General features: G+C 56.1%; 1 protein-coding gene across 1 annotated transcript in view; it reads right to left on the reverse strand.

Annotated features, from left to right (window-relative positions):
* LOC113211519 (homeobox protein B-H2-like) overlaps positions 1-14,636 on the reverse strand; it is a 37,823-nt gene extending 23,187 nt beyond the window's left edge. The window contains exon 1 of the mRNA XM_052265392.1: positions 13,992-14,636. Coding sequence (XP_052121352.1) covers positions 13,992-14,484 — 493 coding nt within the window. The 5' untranslated portion in view covers positions 14,485-14,636. The remainder of the gene's footprint in view (positions 1-13,991) is intronic.
* Positions 14,637-14,665: the final 29 nt, after the last annotated feature.

Consider the following 14,665-nt stretch of genomic DNA (forward strand, 5'->3'; position numbering starts at 1 on the left):
CTCGAGAAGTGTGCGCAACCCCCCCCCTCCCCCTACACACACACCTTGGCGAGCGGAAGAGTGAGGTTAGGCTGCTGACCTCAAGTTGACGAGACGAAGAAAGGCCGTTTCACACACACACGCTCACACACACACTCACACAGGAGCGCACGTGCGTGCAGCCCTGTAAGGGCGCTAATCATAACCAACACGCGCCTTGGCGACAAGACTCCCCCTTCCCTTCTCTCTCTCTCTCTTTGCGACGTTGCCCCCCTAGGCGAGTGCGACAGAGAGCGAGGACAAGGTAGTTTACCTCCTCTACCGCGCGCGCGGGCGCTGCACACCGGTGGCAGCACACCGAGCACCTCCTCCGCCACCAAGCAGGCTGGCCAGCAGGCAGAACGCCGCCCGCGGCGCTATGGCCCGCCGCTCTTCTGCTCTGCGGCGGAGTCAACCAACCGGACAATGAGTTAGAGAAGGAACACAGTGCATGCGAGCAGCCAAGCCTTTGGGGGGCTTCCACACACACACACACACACACACAGTCTAGACGCTGTTGCAGACGGCCGTCCAACCCCCTCTGCTCCTCGGTCAGCGCGCGAGCCTGTCAGAGGAGCCAGCACACGAGCACGACAGGGAAAATTGGATCATATTTTTTCGTGGTTATGTCGCTCTAAGCGGTCAGAAGCAGCCGGAAGGCGGAAGAAGGTTCAGGCGCAACAAGCGTACTCGCTTGTGTGTGTTGTGTGTGTATGTGTGTGTTTTGCTGGACTTCCCTCCCTTCTTCCTCTGAGTCGCCGCTCACACGTTTGCGTTGCGCGCACAATGTATGTTTTAAGAGGCTGCTGCTCATGCAAAAGATGTATCGATGTGCGCGTGTGTATGTTGTGTGTCTGTGTGTGTGTAGGCGTGTATGTGTGTGCACAGAGCTACTGCGGCGGGGCGCGCCGGGCGCGGCGAGATAGCGAAACAGACCAGGAAGATTAAACAACGGCGTTATATCAGCGCCCTCGCGGTGCGGCGGCGGCGTAACCCGTGAGCAGAGGCAGCGAGCAACATGTATCGCTCCAGCAGCATATCATAGACGAGTCATAGCCGCCGTCACCCGCTGCGCCAACCACCACACCACCACACCGCACTGCATCGCGACCCGCGGAGCAGCAGGGGGGTCGCGCCCCGCCACGCCCCGCCACGCCCCGCGCGCGACGAGCTGGTTCATTGTTCGCCTCCATTGTTTTACCCGCGTCTTTATTGCCCAGACGTTGAATGCCCCGCCGTTACGCCCCTTGGAGTCGCAGAGCGCGAACACAATATTTGCATGATTGACGGTGTCTGCCAACACGACGCGCTGCAGTTTGTCTAGGAGGTACAGGTGGAGGTGGTATGGAGGAGGTGGACGACAACTCGAGAAGAAAAGCTAATCGACGACGCGACTTTCATCTGCTGCACCCTGCCTGCAGCAAGGAGCTGCGTCACCGTGTCAACTTCTCCTCCTCCCATTCACCTGCTCCACCCTCGCACTCCAAACGACTACTGCAATGTGAATGAATACGTGTGTAGATGAGTGACACTCATAACGGGGCATTAATCACCAGCGAGAGGGAGCCAGAGGGAGCGAGCGGGAGCTCCGGGGGTGGAGAGGGAGCCAGAGGGAGCAGCAACACCACAAGAGAGATTAATGGTGTAGCCAACCCTTTTACTCTCAAGGAGTAGTCGATTACCAGCCAGGGGCCGTGTGGGCGGGCCGGCCTCGACATGGAGAGAGAGAGAGAGAGAGAGAGAGAGAGAGAGAGAGAGAGAGAGAAGGGGTGGCAGCGGCGGCGCGGCGTCCATTCAAGCGTGGCTCGATGACCCGAGGGGCCCCATCCTCTCCACAGCATCCTCCCTCTCCCTCCCTCCCTCTCTCTAAGGGGCGTAGAGTCGCCGCGTCGTCGACGTCATCCTTCTCAGAACACCACGGCAGGTCCAGCCAGCAGCAGCGCGGCGGAGCTTCTTCATACGCTCGGGTGCGGGGAGCGATCTTCTAGAGTAATACGCCTACACTGTAAAGCCCCTGGTGCAGTGCACTTACATCGCAGTATATTTCTTATCGTCCTATAGCGATACTAAAAACATTTTGCCATAACTAAGCATGACCTGCTAAATAACAACAGTGTGGCATTCCATTTTGGATGGGCGGGAAAAGTGAGCTAGGTTTATTAGAAGGAGCGTCTTACGGCGACGCCCCTGTTCTCACCACCCCATAGGACTTATAGGACTTCATTACCGCCGCAAACTGTCATTGCGTTTTCATCCACCCCTATATAAAGTCTGCTGCCTCGTTGTCGCGGAACGCCCCATGAGCACGAGAGCGGCGCGCGGGGCGACGACGCGACAAGCTCTTGGGCCGCCCGGCCACTTTGGGCCGCACCGCGCCCCGCCGCGCCCCGCCAAAAAGCGCGACGTCACGGCCTCGACAATGCGGCGGCGGGGCGGGACGAGGCAAAAGGCTATCGAACGTGATATATATGAAACGGTTGTGTTGAAACGGGCGTTTACACAAGGCACACTACCGGCAGACTCAAGAGTCGTAGTAATTGGGGGAGGATGTGTGTGTGTGTGCGTGTGTGTGTGTGTGTGTCAGACATGGTCCCTTTAGCGTGCGTGGGCGGGGACGACGGAAGGTTTATCTTGTCGGGGAAATTATTGAGGCGGGGAGAGGGGGGCGCGGGGTGTGTGGAGGTGATCTGGCAGTATGGAGGCGTTGTATCAAAAAAGGTCTAACGAAAGGTGGACAATGGCCGAGCACACACACACACACACACACACACAGTCGCGCGCGCGCAGGAGCGTCCGTTGCAAGCAGCCGGACGAAGCAAGCAAAGAGGGGGACCATCGAGTGACGTGGCGGTTTCGGAGCGAGCGTGGCAAAGTGAGCGAGACACAATATCATCATAAAGAGAGAAAAGTGAAAATTAAACAGAGGTGTGCGCTATAAAAAGAGTTTTGCGCGTTTGAGAGTCGGCCGCCGCCGCTTCTGCCCTTTTCCTTTTCGAAGGGGCCTAAATAGCTGTGCTTTGCCCTGATTCCTACAACACGGCGTAGAGAGTGACTCATCAGCTATAAATGCATTTAGTAATTCAGTCGCCGATATCTCCTTCACGGGACAGGCCCCCCGCGGCGGCCGCCGCCCTCCAACCCCTCCGCGCGCCGATATCAAAATATTTATCCAGCAATTAAAAGCGCGATGGCGATTAGCGCGCGTCCGAAACAACCCATCCGCTATTCCGCTATTCGAACGCGAGCCGAGCGCGCGGGGGGGCGGAACGCAAACTCGTGAATGACTGATCGCATCGACACCTGCTCGCTCGAGAGGGAAGGGGGGAAGGAGGGGGGGGGACTCGGTGCGCGCGGGGGTGGGGGGCACATCTACGCAAAGGAAGCACAACCAACACACACATACGCTCACGCACACGATCGCATAATCAATGGCATTTACAACATTACGGTCGTTATTCATAACGCAGGGGGTGCTATCATGCGCGGGGAGCAGCACAGGGCCGCGGGGCTGAGGGTGAGTACTCGTCTGTCACAGCAGGTGTTCTCGTGTTCCGTCACGCACGTATCGATTTCCATTTGCCGTGGGGGTAATCCTCTCTCTCTCTCTCTCTCCCTCTCACCAGGGGCGCCCCGCGGCCGCGCGACCACCTCTATATAGCCTGCTTGTCTGTCCACTACACCACCGCTACGCGCGGCCGCGCCTCACCGAGCTGAGCTGCCCCTCTCTTTTTCCAATGATGGAACTTGACCGCGAAGATGGCCACTCTATGAATGAGTTAGCCGTCCAACGCCGTCCAATTACACACACACACAAACACACACAAGCGAGGTCTGAGCGAAAAGCAGGCGACGCGTCGAGATTGGTCATCATCACTCGGGCCCCGAAGTGTGTGTGTGTGTGAGAGAGAGGGAAGGAGAGCACTGTGGTGGAGGCTTGGGACGAGGGGGGATTCTCCCTAACGACCTAAGGCGGCACCGCGCCCCGCTCCTCCCTTTTTGCCGCATTTGTCGCCGGCGGGCAGTTGGCACCGCCGGCACCGCCCCCCCGCGCGCCTGCCCCGGAGATTTCATTAGGTTGGACAAGAAGACGCGACGCCGTGTCGGCGGCGTGACGCTCGTGCTGCCATTCCAGGCTTTATATTTTTTTTTCTTTCGTATTCCACTCTGCTTTTATTCCTCAAGCCCTCCTTGTCTTTTCTTGTCCGGCAGGTAGTTTTTCCTTTAAATCCACTCCAGCTTGTCCGGCCGGCCGGCTCATCCTACGGGCACGACACCACTTAGCGCCAAACCGACGGGGGGGATTCCCTTTCCTGCTTGTTTGTTTTCACCTTTTTTTTTTATATAAACATAAAGGGCTCGCTGAGGATGATTGATCCGTGGAGACGACGCGCCGTGCGACACAGTCTGGAGCGAGCGAAGAGTGGGGAGGGGGGAGGAGGTAACATGATGAAGGTCAGGACCCCATCAAGACTGTCGTGGGGCCCCGGACGGGCGGGCAGCGGCAGCAGCAGCCGTCCGCGGCGGAGGCGCCTCTCTGCGTCCGACTGCGTCTAATCGGCATTGTCCTCCAGAGCGACACAAAACTCCGGCTCCAAGCAGGTGACTAACGCCTAACGCCAACCACCTCCTCGTCACCAATCCCGGAAAAGTCCAGAGCAGAGGCAAGAGTCCGGGAGCAGTCCGCCTCCTCCGCCTCCGTCGGCGACACTATGACGTCCCATTTTCTACTCGAACACCCCGGCTAAGTGGGCCGGGCAGCCTCGGCTAGCCTCGGCGCAGGGCCGAACCTGGCCCAAGGTCCCCTCGCGCGTCCATTAGTCCAAACCGCTTCCTCCTTCGGCGGGCCTGCCCCCCTGCTGCTGCGCCTTCGTTTTTTCCAGCTGACTGGTCACCAACGCGATCGAACAATAGCAGTCTCCATATTTCACAATTATCGTGATTATCAGCAATCCATCGAAATAGCAGCAGCAGTAGCAGCAGCGGTGGCCTTCGCGTCCCGGCGGTGGGGGCACAAGAGGCACACCGAGAGACTTGAACGCAAGGTGACTCACTCCCGCTCATCACACAAAACACCCATTATGCCAAGCGAGAGATGGAAAACGAACAAAAAGAGGCTGTAAGCAGCAGCAGCATCAAACAGCATCTGGAAACGTAATGAGCCAGCAAAATGATCCGTACCAACACATTAGCCGGGCGTGCGGTTGAAGAGGTTATCATACCACACAGTTTGATTCGGTGCCCCCTGTGCCCTGCCCCGGGATCTCTCACAGCAGGCGTCGTCGTGGTGAGCCTCGCTGCTGCTGCTGCTGCATGTTGTGCTCGACCCATTACCGTCATGATCAGGAAACAAAAGGAGGATGCTCAGAGGAATGTGAGCGCAGCAGCAGCGTGTAGGCGCCGCTAAACGGAAGTGGCGCCGCATATATATAGGCGGGGGCGGTGGAGCGGGTGATATTATGTAGCGGCAGCGGGTGTTGTTCCTGATCGATCTGATATGAAAGAAGACCCTGTTGAGTTTGACTTTTGCGGCGGCAGCAGCTCCCCCGACCCTCTCCAGCAAGCGCTGCTGGGCAGCCGCTGCCGCCGCGCCCACTTGCGGTCAGATTCACCGAGATGTGTGTTTTGGTAAGGGCCGTGGGAGAGTCAAACCTCCACCCCGGCGTCAAGAGTAGCAGCAGCAGCCGCCGCGATTGTTCATACAGACCGCATCGGGAATGAGAATAAGTGAATATGTGGGCGCTCCCGTCGGGGCTACCAGTACGTACGTGCTCCTTATTTGTTTTCTGATCCGACGTACGCGCCATTACCATACCACTTACTACTGGTAGCTCTCCTCCCGTGATACACGTTACAGAGTGCAACGCTCGCCCGTAATTGAATTTGAAAAAAAATATATGAAAACGAGTTACATTTTTTATTTAAATACACTCAATTTTTAGATGTTTTTAATTGTTGAAATATTTTACATTTGTTAAAAATGCATTTTTTTTAAAACTATTTTTTGACAAATTTCCCCGACTTAGAGAACTTGCTCCGCTTTATAGGGGGGACACTCGCGCGTCTCGATTACGAGACAAACGCCCCACATTTCCCAAGCTTGTGTTTACGGGCGTGCGTGACGGCGCCAACGTGCCAAGTCCACAGCAAACAATACCTTGCGCCGGACCAGAAATAATGCGGAAGGTGGGAGGGAGGGAAGGAAGGAAGGAAGGAGGGGGGAGGTGGAGGAAAACGAGGTGCAAAAGGAGGAAGCGAGGGACGTGGCGTGCGGCCGCAATTAAAAATTTCTCCTCTCGTTTCTGATGGTTCTGTTTTCAGAGTTGTTCAGTGAACACACAATGCGCTGCTCCTGCTGCTGCTGCTGGGTCAGGAAGAACAGAGAGAAATGAATACACACCGACATTACGTGTGTGGGAGGGAAACAAGAAAAAAAAGTGAAGTTACAACAATAATAGCGTCGGGGACTGCAAAAGGGGGAAAAGTGACACGGGTATATATGTGAATTGGGACTGCAAATCGGTCGCGGTGATAGAGCTGTAGTGCACCGCGCACCCCAACACCACCGGACACAAGGCACACAGCCGTATCGAATAGACGGCGGCGGGCGCAAAGGTAGAGAGGGGGAGCGCCACGAGTGGAAATGTAAATCGCGGCCCCGCCGGGGCCCCCCCGAGGGCCCTAAACACCATTATTGCCCTCATTGACTCGCGGACAGTGCGCGCGACCACGTGGTTTCCGGTGGGAGGGGGGACGGCCCCATCCATAATTACAAAGTCGGACGGCAAAGACGACGTAGGTGTCGCGCAGGCCACGACTCCTCATCAGCGAGCGTCTTCGTGTTTTTTTTCGCTCTCTCTCTCCCTCTCTCTCTCGTTCCATCCTTTTTGCCCCTGCCCCCTTGCTCCCCGTGCCTGAGCAACAATTAGCGAACGCGCCAAGCCGTTTATGTCCCCGTCCTTGTGGTCACGCCGTCCTGGCTGCCGCCGCCGCCGCCTCGCGTCCACCTGCGCGCGGCCTCTCCCACGTGGACCCCCTCCGGGACCCCCTCCGCGGGGGGCCCCCGGCGGGCAGCGCCCGTGCAGTCGCGGGGCGCATCAGCTTTACTCTTCGAAAGCAAAAGGCAAAAAAAAAAAAAAAAAAAAAAAAAGTGGGAGGCAGTCGCGTCCATTTTACCTATCCTCCTCTTATCGCTCTCCCTCGCTCAGAATGGCGTGTAGTCTCCGTCGCACACACTGCCGTTATGTCATGTATTATGGCTGCGCTGTGGCGGTGTAAAGTGCGTGTGTGCGTGCATGACGAGTCTCTCTCACTCTCTCTCTCTCTCTCTCTCTCTCTCTCTCTCTCTCTCTCTCTTCCGGTCTGCTCGTCATGTTCGCTGTGCACTCGCGCTCGCGCTCCGGAGCAGCTCTGTACTGTCGCTTTCAATTAGTCATTCGATGAGCGCAAATGCGCATGCGTCGAGGCGGGGCGGGTCAAATAAGCGAGTAGAGTGGAGAGAGAGAGAGAGAGAGAGAGAGAGAGAAGGGGGGGGGGGTGACGATGCGCCCCTGAGCCGGTACGAGTGTAGCCCAACCTTTCTGAAGGTTTAAAATGACAAACGCGTGCTCGTCATTGCCCCTGAGAGGTAGGCACTACCACAGCTCCGGGCCCCCGCGGCGGGCATGCACCGGAAGCGACGGCGGCTGCAGCAGCGCCGGCCAGCCTACGGCCAGCACCCCCCGCTGCCGACGCTCCAGTTTGTTGCGGTTACTTCCAATAAAGAATGAAGAGGAAGTGGCGGGGAAATATAATTCAGAGCTGCTGCTCCGGCGGCTGTTGTTGTCTTCCTGGGGGCGCCTACGGGCAGGATCAACCCGGTGATGCCCAAGATCGACAATTTTTAAATTTTAGCTTGGCAGGTTGCGCATTTCTTTTACGTATATACTGGGACTTTTGAAAACAATCAAGAGTTTCTCGAAACGGCATATCTGCAACCACGCCCCCAACCGCTCATTGAATTCGCACATTTACCGGTCCTACCACCTACACCCTCCAAAATACTTGCACACACACATGCGCCCGCACACATACACGCTCACACTAGCACAAACGCGCGTTTGTATTTAAAGATGCTCCGCAAAACGCAATACAAACGTAATTAAACAATTAGGCGATTACCATAAAGAGCGGCGCGTCGGGAGGCCACTCACGCCCGTGCCATCTCTCTCTCTCTCTCTCTCTCTGTGAGCGGGTAATTATTTTTTATAACATAATACAGGCGGAGGAAGGAGCGAGTACTGTGCTGTGTGTGAGCGCGCGCTCGTACTGTGAGTCGTTGGTACCCGCCGTCGAAACCGTCGAACAACTCGGCTTCTTTTCTTTCTCTCTTCCCCTCCCGCTCCTTATCCCCCTCCTTATCTGGTCTGCCTCTCCTCCTCCTCCTCCTCCTCCTCTTTGGCGAGGCTTGTTAACCTCTCGTTTTGTTCTCACCCCGCGGTTGGTACAGTGAGGCCGCCGCCATATGCAGTCGTCGTGCCAAATGTGTTCCGCTTTGTGGCAGAGGGGGAAAAAAACTAATTTAAGAGCGTGGCATTTTCGCACGTGCTTTTATAATTTCTGAGTCGTCATGGCAGACAAAAATAGATATATTACATTATTGCCTACCTTGAAATGTTTGTGTGAGTTTATAAAAATGATATCACAAAACATTTTTGGTAGTGGCGGTAGAAGGGGGGATACGGGGAGGGGAGCAGTACAGAGAAAATGACAGCGTGATGGCTGCGCACATACAGAGTAATAGCACTATTACTAAGTAAAAGGCCGTCCGGGCTGCCGCTACCTGTCGGAGTGGCCCGGCCAGCGCTTGGCCCGCAATTTAGAGCCCCACACCGCCACTCCACACGGGTTGGGCTCGGGCCGTCACAGAGTGCGTCCCCCCCCCCCCCCCCCCCTGCCCTGCCGGACCGATTCAAACCTATGATTTCCACCGCCCGAGTCCGCACAGCCCGTCAAATTAGAGGCGAACAGATCATACATGTGCGGGGCGCCTGGAATTGGCGGGAAGCCGCGGGCGACTCAAAGCGGCTGAATGAGCTGGCAAGAGTACAGCAGCAGCAGCAGCCAGGAATCTGGACACCTGAATGGGATCAACCACCTCGGGAGGCCTTCGAGTCACACCACCCTGCAGAGAGAGGGGGGGGGGGGGGGGTCATACATGAATGACAGATCGGATGGCAACACTTGATACATCGGGGAGAATGCGAAGCTGCTGGGAGGAGGGGGGGAGGGGGGCGCGGCCCCTGCATGATGCAGAGCGGTATACAGAGTCACCGTTTTAGGTCGCCTGCTGTCTCTCTCTCTCCGTCTCTTTTTGCCGTGTACTAGACGCGGCTGACCGCCGGCCGGCGCGGCGCGTCCGGTTCACGCCGGCCGGAAGCGGGCGTTTACCCGCGCGCCGCGTACGTACGTACGTATACGTCCAAGAGGCACCCACTGATAACCTGTACTTTCGCGACAGAAACATCCCACCCGCGCAGCCTGGCCCGAAAAAAAAACGCTGAGTAAGAAGCAAGATAATACAAAAGAGCGCCTGAAAAACGTGGAAAACGTGAACACTCGGGCATACTATTTTTTTAATTTATTGATTTTTTTTGTTGCCTTTCCGCGAACGAGGTTTGGTTATCAAAGGCGAGATACACGGGCTCACGCCTGAAGCCTGTCGTGGACGGTGTGTTGATTGACGGAGCGGCACGACAAAGAGACACAACACTTTAACCACCTCTCGGCCTTCCACTCGAAAGTCACGCTCCGTATCCACGTGCGCCAACCCCTACAACCCTATAGGCCTCACCCCTCTCTATTGCACTTACGACTTACTCAGCTCTCTTGTGTTGTGAGTGTGAGAGGAGTGTGAGGTGTGTGTGTGTGTGTGTGTGTGTGTGTGCAGAAACAGGCTGGGTCCCAAGCGCGCAGGGGGCCCAGCAGTCCAGACCGCCCGCTGTAATTAATATAAGCTTTCATGAGCGTATCTATCGCCATTATCTATGCGTGCATGTACCATATTCATTCGCACAGCAGAGAGAGAGAAAGAGAGAGAGAGTGAGAGAGAGAGGAGGGAGAGAGAGAGCGAGCAAATATAACGGAACTGCATTATTCGTGTCAGATCAGGGCGTTTTAAACTACCGGGCAGATATACCACCTGGCGCCACCCTCGCATCCGGTCGGTTAAACAACCGAGACCGCGCGAGACTCACAAATGAAGTAATCCTTTTCGGCGGGCATTTTGCTGGTCATGAATACGGTAGAGTTATTATTGAATAACTCCAGTTTCGAAATCGTGTGTGTGTTTCAAAATCATCCGATGTGCCACTGGCTTTGCTAGGGCAGGTGCCATTCGCAAGTGCACCGATGTAGGATCAGAGCTGTCGCCGTATGGTCTTGGAAGGGACCCTTCGCTATACCAAATTCATGTCACGAAGGTGGCGGGTGCAAAAGGCCAGGCGGGGCCCCCGGACCTTAGCCGGGCAGCCGGCCGTTTGACACCAGAGATCAACAGATGACCTCCAACGCGATCACTGGGCCAGGCCGGGCAACAACGCCACGCCACTCCGCCGGCAGGACCTTCAAGGTCCTCCTGCTCTCAGCGCGCGACGCTCGGTCAGCCGAGCCTGGAGCGGCGGCGGCAGCGGCGGCAGGGCTGAGCAGGGCAGAGCAGATAATGGACCGGAAACAAACTTATCGCCCCAATAATGAAACTAACAGCGGGCACTGTATCGCTGGTGGCAGCAGGCGCGCGTGCCACCGTCAGAGTGACGTCACAGAACAATGTCGGTGGGTCGTCGTCGAGAGATTACATACCGTCGTGGCGACGTTGGGGCAATATTGGTACATGCGACACGTGGAATTTCAGTATGTGTCCTGCTGCCCGTGATTGTGTGTACAACGGTCGCCACTTATACGGCCCCGACCAAGGTTACGACGCGCACACCAAACACCGGTCATCATCGATGTCACGAACAGATTCCAGTCCGGACGTGCGGTATGCAGATCCCATAAGGGAGCCCCTCTCAGTGCTGCCGGCGCCGGAACTGGTCCCCCCCACCCCCACCCCCTCATCCCCCACCGGAAGGGCAGAGCGGAGGGCACGCGTAGCTCATCGGGATGGTCCAGTCTGTCCGTGCGAGCCGCGCGTAAGTGTGTGTTTCAGCAGTGTGCGTGCGTGTGTGTGTGTGTGTTTGCACAAGTGTGTGGGGGCAACGATCTATTTTCAAGTCGGTACGGGTGCTGCGACACGCAGCGGCAAACATAGCAACTCGAGTCAAGGCCGTTGCGCATACTAAAAATGCTTTCAAATACCAAATTATTTGCCACGTGGCAGATAATTTCCGATCAGCTCACATTACGAAGAAAATATTTTCAATCTGTCGTAACCCGTAACAGTTTGCAATTATTCAAAGAAAATTGTTCGCTATACGAACCCATGATAACACGAACAAATACCCAATAATTCTAGTATTTACCAAAACTCACGCGGATAGTAATAATTACTCCCATCCCGATGGATGACTGGTCGTGTTTACAAGACGACCGTTCCCGGTATCGCGTTTGCTGCTGTTTCATCCCCGGCCCAAAGCCACAGCCTCTGAGCAGCAGCCTCCCGCGCCTGCTCCGCCTGCTCACAGGCGATAAAGGGGAACTCGGTACGGCCCTAATCGACTTTTCCTCGAAAATAAAGCGAGCCGGGGGCCTTCGCTCGCGCGCGTCGCCTTATCAAGTCGCGCTTAGCTGGCTGAGGACTCAAATGCTCCCGGCCCCGGCCCCCCTCCGCCACCTCATTGGTTCAAACCGTCTTCATCTCGCCGTCCGTCACACTCCACAGGGGGCGCTCATCGACATAAAAGAAGCGACCTCCTACACGGCTGCTGTTGCGTTGCTGCTGCTGCTGACGCTGCTGCCGCCCCTTCAATTTTGTATTTTCTTTTTTTATTTTCGTACTCGGCTTTTATATTGTGTTTTTATTTTTTATATACTTTATTTTTTCAATGTACCCGGCTTGCCGAAAATGAGTTTCCATTCCGAACAACGCGCACCATATGTGAACAATAACGCCCGTGACGAATGCTTAATAGCTCAACACCGCGTCAAAATAAGAGTGGGGCCTCGACATGTGCGTGATGGATACGAGAGAGAGAGAGAGAGAGAGAGAGAGAGAGAGAGAGACGACCCACCGTCGTCGTGCCGCTTCCCTTCTACTCCCCGCTCTCCACGTGTGCATCGGATAAAGGTGGCCGAATCGGAACACATTCAAGGAGCTACGTGCATCGTTCAATAAGTTCCTGGAAGCAGCGAAACCCCTCCCCTCCCTCTCTCTCGCCTCCGTCTTTTCTGATTTGTGCCGCGTTAGGCGTGACAACAAACGCCACGAATGTTTCTCATAGTGTCTCATTCCTCCCCTGCTAAGAAACAAAGTTGTGGCTGCGAGAAAATAATTGCACAATTGTTGTGGCTGCGAGAAAATAATTGCACAATTGAAAAAATAATAAACAAATAAGTTATAAAAGATAGAAAGCCACGTGCTAGGTCCTAACAAGCTTAGCATCGCAAGCACACTACACACCCACCGCCGCACCACCCACACCGCCACGCCCCCAGTGCGTGGTGCCGCTTTTGTCAACACAAAGCCAATACCAGCCTGTTACTGATCGGCAAACTCTTTTTTTTTCCCTCGTCGTTTCTCTCCGCGTGCCGCGAGTACATGTGTTCTTTCGTTTTTCCCCGCTACCTACATCGTGCAGTATGGGTCGTTTCTTTGCAGAGCTGCACGCGCATGCACGCTTGATTGGGGCTGTCCTCCCGAACACAACATGAAACATGAAAATTTCGAAAACTACAGGTATTATTGTATGAATATGAATACGTAGCGCACTTTGTGCCACAACTCAACACTTGTTAAAACATTTAATTTTACTGGTACATTTCGATTCGTCATGTGCGTGTCCCCCAGCTGGGTGATTGAAACGACGGGCGACGCGGCGGCATCACGGCGTCATTCTAAGAGCGCTTTGCAGCCGTGCTGTTGCTGCTGCGGCAGCTCTACTTTTTATTTTCCTTTTTATTTCCGACGCGTTGTCATGTACGACGAAACGGTTGGTGATGGTGCGGGGAGGGAGGGGGGGATGGCGACGCCTTTTACCCGAAAATGAATACGCGGTGTGAGTCATGCGCAGGGGCAGCGGCAGTGATTGGGGGTCTCCAGCGCCATCACGGCAAAAACATACAGATTTGCGATAAGTGGTGCAAGCGCGCGGATCCGGTCTTTGATTTCATGCCTCCGGGCAGAGCGGTCCCCGATCGCGCCCGCGAGGCAGCAGCTGGCACCCCTTTTGCGAAGAAGAGAGACAGAGAGAGACGAAGAGAGAGAAATATTGAGACGGCATAGCTCTCAAACAAAATTGCAAAAAAGAATGGCAACGGGTCGTGTGACTGCAAAAGCCGCGCGGCAACACCCGTTTCGCCTTAAAACAGCCATTAAAATTTCGAACACGAAAGTCATGTTAGCAAAGCCGATTAAAAAGTGTTGGTAACCAAAGCGCAAACGACTTGAATAGGGAGCGGTTACCGGCGCGTCGTGACAAACAGTGATAATGGGGGCGTAAACAGCGACGACAAACATGCGATAACAGAGAGCGCCGTGATCGGGCGGATCGTGCCCGGCAGGAACGCCGGCATGTGGCGACGCCGCGCCCCGCGCCCGGCCGGCACACGCGCGGGACTACGAACCCCGCATTGTCATCCACTGCTTTGCTCTAACAAACCTCCAAAAGTACCACAAACATGTTCAAAGAAATAACTGGTCAGCTTGCCGGCAGCATCCAGACTGTTTTTTCCCCCGATGAATCACGGGATACAGGGCCCGGGGGTGACGAATGTGTCCACTGACCGCGACCGCACCCGTGACGGTGTGACGGTGTGGCTGGACGTGAGAGGGTACTGACCGTTGGAGCACACGGAGGACGTCTCGCCGGGCAGGCCGCTGTCGGTGCCCGACTCTTCGTGGTCGTCGCTGAGGTCCGCGTCCATGTCACCGTGGACGTCGTCCCGGGGATCCCTGGCGTGCAGGGACAGGTCCCGGGGCCCGTCGGACGACACGGAGGCCGGCGACGAGCACGGCGACCTCGCCGACCGGCTGAGGAGGCCGTTATTGTTGTCGCTGTTGTTGTTGTTATTGGCCAGGATGTCCGTGATCATGAACCTGGACCGGGGCAGCATGGCCTGGTGGTGGAGGGACTGGTGCATGATGTGGTGGTGCAGCGCCTCGGTCGAGTCGGCCGCAGGGCCCAGTGGTCCCCCCATCACGCTGGGGGACAGCAGCTTGGTGGTGGTCACGGCAAGGTCGTGGATGGTCATGGCTCCCCGCCCGGCTCCGGCAACAGCCCCTAAAGCCTCCAGAGCGCCCGGATGCAGTTTAGAAGCCACCTCGGTCACCATTCACACACTGGATGCACTGTAATCCTGCTGCACTGTCACCAACTCACTGCACACATCACTCGCACACGCGCGCTCGGGCGGTCGGACGGACGGACGCACTCGACACACGGCACTGCTGCAACTCCCCTTCCGACCGGCAGCGGTTCCACTGGCAGACTGAGCGGCCAGAGGCTCCGGGGCC

The sequence above is a fragment of the Frankliniella occidentalis genome, unplaced genomic scaffold, assembly GCF_000697945.3.
Source record: "Frankliniella occidentalis isolate FOCC.00 unplaced genomic scaffold, Focc_3.1 Scaffold26, whole genome shotgun sequence".
Taxonomy (NCBI): domain Eukaryota; kingdom Metazoa; phylum Arthropoda; class Insecta; order Thysanoptera; family Thripidae; genus Frankliniella; species Frankliniella occidentalis.